Raw genomic sequence first — 7824 nt, forward strand, 5'->3', positions numbered from 1 at the left:
TCTTTCATTTTTAGTTGAATCGATGAGTCTTTGTGTCTCAAAATGAGAAACTTCCTTTGCTGTAACTTTTATTTTCTGGGTTATTTAGGACCCTGCTGCTGTGAACCATTTCTACAATAATTAGTCCCCTACCTGAGGCGTTCAGGAGCCTGTCTGTGCTGCAGGTGCTGGTGCTGTGTTGATCATCAGCAAGGCTGAAATGGAAGGCAGTCATGGAAAACAAACCAGAGGGTGAGATTGCCAAAGGTTTTTAGGACCCTTCCCCCCTCCTTGGTTTTCCACCACAGCTTTTTCAGTGTTTTAAATCTCATTTGCCTGAGCAAGTTTTACAGTCTGTCTTTGTTCATTGGTGGCCAGGTTTGTTACCACTTTGTCATTTCAGAGGCAAGAAATTGGTTAGTGCCCTGAGCAAACATGTTTTCTTGGTTTACAATTGCAGTCATCCCCCCTCCTGATGCACATATAGCACTGGTAGTAGCTGTTGTTGCTTTCTATGGTAAGGAAGTGAAGACTTGCTGGTACAGCAGAGGCTGTATGGGCTTACATTAGCTTGTACCCGTTGGAACAAATTGCCTTTTTTGCTTTCCATTCACATAATGAGGGAGCAATAGGCCATTAACAGGCTTGATGAATCTTATTCACACTAAGCTAGCTCAAGACTGAGCATCTGGGAACTATTCTGCTTCCTCTAAACAGTTTCCCTGGAAAGGTTCTACCACATTAATAACACTCCAGAGCTTTTATTTGCATTTATATTAAAGCTGCTGCTGCTACCTCCCATTCTGGCTCCCTGCTGCATGTGGGTGGAGATACACTGTAAGATGGCAACCTCCTCCTTCTCCAGCTCAGCTACCTCTATTTTCTGCTGCAGGATGCTCAGCTGGTGTCGCAGAGCTGGGAAGAGAGCCAGCAGCCTGATGAGCTCAGCCAGCATGCAGCCCTCGTCCCACAGCAGTGGGACACGTCCCTGTGCTGCTGTTCACAGATGCGTGGGAATGAAATGCTGTCCAGCAGGTCCAAAGGTTATGGGCTGCAGCCTGTCAGCTTCCAGCGTGGGAAACTGAGGCTGGAGGACAACCAGAAAAAGAAGCTATGGCAGCTGCTCCTTCCCTAACCCCCTCTTCTCTCTTCCACTGGGCAGAAAAATCTGGCTGCAAAGAACTGATAGATCACAGAATCACAGAATGGGTTGGGTTGGAAGGGACCTTAAAGGTCATCTCTTTCCAATCCCCCTGCCATGGACAGGGACATCTTCCACTAGACCAGGTTCCTCAGAACCCCATCCAGCCTGGCCTTGGACACTGCCAGGGATGAGTAGGTTGCTCCAAGGTAGCCACCTACTGGGGTTCCAGCATAACAAAGGAGCTGGCATGCCCTGGGCATGGCTAGCCCATAACATAAGACAGCTGGGAGTACAAGAAGGTGCTCAGCTTTAGCTCACCACCAAGCATGTGCCTCAGGCTGATTCCTGTTCTCCCTTCTCACTTGAAGACATTTCCCTCAGGGGCCAACACCCATCCTTATCTACCCAGTATGCAGATGGCACTGCTCTTCTTTCCCAGGAGCTCATGCCCTGCCAGACAGGGGGAAAGTCAAGGCTGGAACGTTTGCTCTTTGCCCTTGCAGATCTAGAGCCACCCATTCACTTCTGCTTACTTTTCCTTCCTCCTACTAAATAATTTATTGGAGGATATTGTTGGCTGTACAACCAAGTTTGGTTTCAAATGGCAAAATTCAGTCTGTCAGGTAGCTTCACCCTCCTCAACAACATAATGCCTCATGGCAAAAGCCTTGAGAAGTATGTTGATCACTTGTGTTGGCCCTAATAGTCTTTCCAGAGGGTAATGAGAGCTACCATCCAACTTTTAAACTTCACTGATCTGGGTGTTATTATCCTCAGGGAGAACTGCTCTGGGCCTCACTTTAAAGTTCCTCATTGACTCTGAAAGGAGAGCTTTCCTGTTTGTTTATGTTTGCAAGCAAACAAGCTGAGTTTTGTACAAAGAATGAACTTCATTACCCTCCTGCTCTTTTCTAGAGCAAGGATGGTTTTGCTTTCCTCAGCCTGCAGAAGGGCCCAGGAGCCAAACAACCACAGAAATAAGGGTGTGTAGGAGGAACTGGTAGAGGAGGTGCAGGAGATGACATGAAGGACATCTGTAAGACCACAGGAAATTCCAAATACTGAAGACAAAGGCTCAAAACAAAATAATACCTCTTTTGATCAAGTTGTGGCACAATCAGCTTTTAAGAAGCTGTAGTTCTTTTTTTTTTCTTACACTTTTTAAATTTTGGGAGCAAGAACAGACTGAAAAAAAGGGAATTGCTCTTTGAACTGTTCTATATTTACCACTTTTGGCTGCAGATAGTTGCACTTGATCCTATTACAAGAAATCCCCTCCCATGTGCTATTGCACAATTTCCAGTACACACACTTCAGTATGTTCACTCTTTCCCCTGTCTGGACCTCATACATCTGAGTGACCTTCCCTCCCATGCAGACAAGTGGGAAAGAACTCAACAGAGGAGGCACAGATTTAAGAGGACAGCGCCAGGAATCAAGAGGGCAGGGAAGGGATAATGAATTCTTGCCAGTGCTGACATCAAGCAGCTGCTGCTCAGGTCAGCCAAGCCCCTTGTAAAGCTTGGCATTAGCCCTTCTCCTTACCTGATTTTTTCTGAAGGAAACACACTTCAATCTTCTTAGGTAAGGGGCAGCAAAGGGCAGTGGCAGGAGCTCCCCAGAAGCACACTTAGTGGTTTAGTGAGGAAGCTTCTGTAACAACACTCCCACCTGCTGGGCCTTGTTTGTTACAACTGGGAATTTGGCAGTAGTTTGAGAGAATACAACTTCCCTTCAACCCAGCAGCACAGCCTCAGGTTCAGATTTTAACTTGATGCCCAGACTAACATTTTGGTCACAAGCCCTCCTGGCTACAAGCTCTGGCAACAGTCAGCAGGTGAGCCCTCCTGGCATGGCTACATCTCGGTGGGATGCTCTGGTATAAGCATCCAAAGGACAACTTTGTCTGACAGCTCTTCCTTGGAGAGAGGGGAGACCGTAAGCAGGCAAAATGGAGAAGTCATCTCCATTCCACTGCACTCTTTGAAGGCCTCAGCATGTCAGAGAGAAGATTAAATATATGTGTCAACATGAATCAGAGAGGCCATTCACACAACTGAGTCATCCTAAAGACAGGAATGCTTGGATCAGAACAGTGACACAGTTTGTCTTCATCAACTGTAGCTTGTCATAATAATTGCTATTACAAAGGCAAAGAGAGACAGCGTCTGCAACAATTATTTAATCAAATGACATATAAAAAGTTTTTGCAATGACTGAAAGACCTGACAGGGGTTGTAATAAGAACAGAAACTGCAGGGTTTCTCAGGTTTAACAGTCTTTCAGAGCATCCTACCCTTCCAGGGATTTATTAGTGCTGGTCCAAACACTTCTCCATTCAGATACACTACTTTAAATACCCCCTGCCAAATAACACAGATAGCAGAAGCCTTACATCCTGAGGAAGGGGAACAAGATTTGTATTTGGCTTGGTCCACCCTTCAACATTAAGAATGCAAGACTTGCTGGCTGCAGGAAGATAATTATAAGGTCAACACATTTCAGAGCCAAGAGAACCTCCGTGGCTTTAGCTGGCCAGTAACAAGTTCTGCACAGATGCAGAGCTGCCCTGCAAGTCTGACATGGAAGTCCTCGCTGGCAGAAGGGCATCTCTGATGTCCCATCTCAAACACAATGAGGAAATGTCCAGTCCTGTGTGCTGAGCACTTAGCTGCAGAAAGACCGGAGCTGCAAGAATTCCCGTCATGTTGTTTACGGTATCCCAAAGTATTCTCTCTCAAATTTACGGAAATCTTCCTCAGTAAAGACAGTGCTTTCGGGCTTCTTCTTTTCTGCCTTCTCTGGAGGCTGATCTTTGGACTTCCTGCCTCTGTTCTGAGCAAGAACCTTCAGTCGATACAGAAATGGAAAAAACAGCAGTCATTGTTATCCAGACCAAACCACAAAATAGCAATTTTCAAGCTCACCTGCAGCATCTCTGCTATTCTACAAGTACCATGCTATATTCTGGAGTGCCTCCAAAGAAAAGTGAGAGGCAATCACCGATGTTAACCAAAGCAGATCACTGGGACAACAGTACATATCAATTTGGTATTTGGAGTCAAATATGAAAACTTCTCTCTGTAGTAACAGCCACTGACATAGAAATACTGATTTCAATTCAGATCTTTCTGAAACTATGACCTTCTTTTATCATCTCTCTCCATGAGACAACTGGAAAACTGAACAAGGTGGTGGAATTCCCTCAGCATTTTCTAATACACCATCACCTCCTTTCACAATCTCCAGCTTTAGAAACACTGGCCTAAACCACCTGATTTGTTTATGTAAGTTAACAGCCTGTATCTCATAAAAATAGCCCAACACTAGCAGTGTCAGCTATCCTCCTCTTCAAATCCTGGCATGGGACTACCTTTTGGGAAAGACCACTGGCTTTCCCAAAAATTCTCAAGTTATGAGAAACACCATTCAAGATGCTACAAAATTCCTATTACGTGAGCCAGCAGCACACCTGGTTCCTCATCAAACAGCCTCCAGCTACAGAGAGGGCCAGTTTGATTGACAGTAAGGAGAAGGTCTGAACCACGGCTTCTTTGCCACAGGAAGCTATGAAATCTTTGGTAATTAAGAAAAGCCAACAGTTGTCAGTACATTTGAGGAACCTAATCTAGCAGGTGGCATCCCTGTTTGTGGTGGTGCAGTTAGAACTGGATGATCTTTAAGGTCCCTTACAACCCAAATCACTCTATCATTCTATGATCTTAACTAGTATCAGAGAACAAAACAGGGGACTACATATCAACAAGAGTTTAAAACTTACTAAGTTATTTTTCCAGTGCACACAGAAATTCGTCAAGGCAACTTGTAAACAGAAAATTGACTTGACTCCCATTCACGTGTGTTCCTTAGTGGAAACAGATCCCCAAAGAGAAGTTGGTCTTACTTTTTCTGTGATGGCTTTGTCTGCAACAAGTCGTCCCTTCAACATGTACTGCAGGTTTTCCCTCAAGTGATTCACAGGCTTCTTCTTATGATACTCCTCTGGGACAAAGCAGAGCGGGACAAAACACATCAGCTGCTCATCCAGGCAGCTCACAAGGAGACACACAGGCGGATCAGCGAGGCACCGGGATAAAGACACCGCTACAGCTCGGGGATAGGGGTGCGCCCTCAAATCAGGCTGTGTTTAAATGACACCAAAAGGGCATCCGGGAGGATGGGAAGGGATGGGATACAGCGACCGGCAGGGTGGCTGCGGGACATCACAAGGGGACCCGGTGCGAGGGCTGTGGAGAGGCCGGGACTCACCTATTGCCGACTTCACGACTCTCCCCTTGACCGTGGCCTTGTTCCTGCCGGGCTCCGGCGCCCTCTTCCTCCGCCTCGCAGCGCCCGCGACCCTGGCGCCATCCCGGCCCCGCTGGGCTCCCGGAGGCACCTTTCCCTGCCCTGAAGCGGGAATAGGGACGGAGTTACTCCAGCCGCGGAAACCACCCGCTCCCGCCCGCCACAGCCCCCGGCCCCCGCGGGCTCAGCCCGGCGCTCCAGCAGCTCCCAGCCCCCCGCCGCAGCAGCGCCGCCGACATGGCCGCGCCTCCCCGCGCTTCCGCCCGGCCCTCGCAGCGCTCCGCCGCCGCCCGGCCCCCACAGCGCCCCGCTCCGCCCGGAGGGACAGAACACGCTCTAGGGATGCAGTAAATCCCGGTGCTGGTGGATGTCTAGGTACCACACTGCTAACTTGGCAAAAATAGGTGCCAAGAGGATGGTGCCAGACTCCTTTCGGTGGTGCCCGGCGACAAGACGATGAGCAATGGCCATAAACTAAAGCACAAGAACTTTCACCTCAACATGAGGGAGAATTTCTTTACTTTGAGGGTGGCAGAGCAGTGGAAGAGGCTGCCTGGGGAGGCTGTGGAGTCCCCCTCTCTGGAGACATTCCAAACCCACCTGGCCACGTTCCTGTGTCACCTGTTCGAGGTGACCCTGCCTTGGCAGGGGGGTTGGACTAGATGATCTCCAGAGGTCCCTTCCAACCCCAACAATTCTGCGATTCTGTGAATATGTCAAGATTATCTCAAGTCAGGATGTTCTTTGATGTAAGATCTTTGTATACTTTCAAGCCTAATCAACAAGAAAAGAGACCTAATCAGTGGAAGAGGTGGCAGTGAGTATCCCTTAATCAAGAATGTCCTGGAATTAACAACCTTTAAGGAGTAGTAAATCACAATGTTGTTGTATGTCTTTAGAACAGATAGCAATTGGCATCCTTTACTCGAGGACATCCTGGAACTAACGAGCTTCAAAGATGAGGTATGTCTATGTACACATTGCTAACTTGGCAAAATGCTCAAGTACAACTCAAGTATGTTCACTGTAATACTAAAAGTCTTGCCTAGAGGTCAAAAAGACCCCTGCCCAAGTGAAAGCCCTTCCCTCAAGCATGCATAAAAGTTAGCTGGGCTTATGTAACTTATATGGAAATTACTGACAGCAGAGGGTTTGTACGTGTAAAGTTACTAACTCTGAATATTTGTGTATGAATAATGGTGTGGATAGTCCAGTGGGTGTGCTTGATCTGTGGAATACCACCAAGCACCGAGGCTTGTGTAACTCTGAAATGTGCTTGTTGCACACCAGGTAACAAATCCTATTTTGTGGACAATACAAGAGGCAACCGCCACCACAGGGATAATAAAAGGCCAGGAAGAAAGGGAATGGTGCCATGTTTTTTCTCAATGAGGTCCCTAAATCCAGGTTTAACTTTGTGCTAGACTCATCAGGCAGAAAGGCTTGCTCTGCCATAAATTGCATCTACTATTCAGGGTTACTTTAGTCTATTTGTTTAATGCTTCCTTCTCCAGTTTTCACCCCTCTAGAGACTTGATGCTAATGTCTGCTAAATTTAGCTATCATTTGAATAAAGCTTATTCAATTATAGCCAGTGCTGGCAGTAACAAGCTGACATTGGAGGAGAGAGGTTTGTTCTCCCTCAGACAGGTCCTGCAGGGAGAAAGTGATACAAATGGCTCTCATTGTTTCTCATAGTCATGATTTTTAACGGGCACTGATAACAGTTAAACCTCAGTTTATTAAGAGGTAGTCATTCTCTGGAAATTGGTATCCAGCTCCTGCAGATGTCACCTCCATGCCTGTCTTTTATTGTTCATTCTCTTCTGAATCCCTCCTCGGATGGGTCCCGGCATCCTGTGTCAGTTTCTGCTGATGGTGCTGACACACTTTTCTGGACAGGACTTACTTGGTGTTTATTCCTGGCTTCAAAACTGGAGAACATTAACTGCTTGTCACTTTTCACTCTTAATTTTCCTTTTACAGTAATCTGAGCCTTTTTTTTTTTTTTTTTGATTGATTTGGAGGGCCAGTCACTGGGTATGTAAAGCAGAGCACTCCTCCATTTTCTTGTTTTCTTTTTGTAGCTGGTGGAACATAGAGCTTGCTCAGCTCTTATTCCCTGACAGGTTTGTACTTCCAGTTTTGTGAAAGCTCATAAAGTTACAAAGAGGTTATTGTAGTTTTGCAACAGAGAAGCAGAACAAACCATGAGTTAATAGCTTATTGGTGAAATTGAAGAAAGCAATAGAGAGTATTCTAGTCAGCAGAAAAGTTGTTATTGCTTGTATACTCAGTTTATCTTTATCTTGGTCAGAGCGAGATAAATGACAGCTGCCAGTGATCTCACCATGGAGGAATCACTTTCAAAAATACCTCCTCAGTCAAATGCT

At 46.4% G+C, this 7824-nt stretch overlaps 1 protein-coding gene across 1 annotated transcript; it reads right to left on the bottom strand.

The window, feature by feature from the left end:
- Window positions 1-3290: 3290 nt before the first annotated feature.
- Window positions 3291-5670, bottom strand: RPS19BP1 (ribosomal protein S19 binding protein 1). The gene is made up of 4 exons (XM_029963415.1): window positions 5651-5670; window positions 5393-5559; window positions 5028-5125; window positions 3291-3970 (listed from the first exon to the last, which is right to left on the bottom strand). Exons 1-4 carry the CDS (start codon window positions 5668-5670, stop codon window positions 3836-3838), a joined length of 420 nt encoding a protein of 139 aa, XP_029819275.1. The 3' UTR covers window positions 3291-3835.
- Window positions 5671-7824: the final 2154 nt, after the last annotated feature.

This window comes from Manacus vitellinus, unplaced genomic scaffold (assembly GCF_001715985.3).
Source record: "Manacus vitellinus isolate BGI_N305 unplaced genomic scaffold, ASM171598v3 scaffold_5_pilon, whole genome shotgun sequence".
NCBI lineage: Eukaryota > Metazoa > Chordata > Aves > Passeriformes > Pipridae > Manacus > Manacus vitellinus.

Coding starts and splice junctions, on each gene's coding strand:
- RPS19BP1 (XM_029963415.1), bottom strand. CDS start 5,670: ATGTCGGCGGCGCTGCTGCG. Junction 5,126..5,392: donor AGTCGTGAAGTCGGCAATAG/GTGAGTCCCGGC, acceptor GCTTTGTCCCAG/AGGAGTATCATAAGAAGAAG. Junction 3,971..5,027: donor ACAAAGCCATCACAGAAAAA/GTAAGACCAACT, acceptor TATCGACTGAAG/GTTCTTGCTCAGAACAGAGG.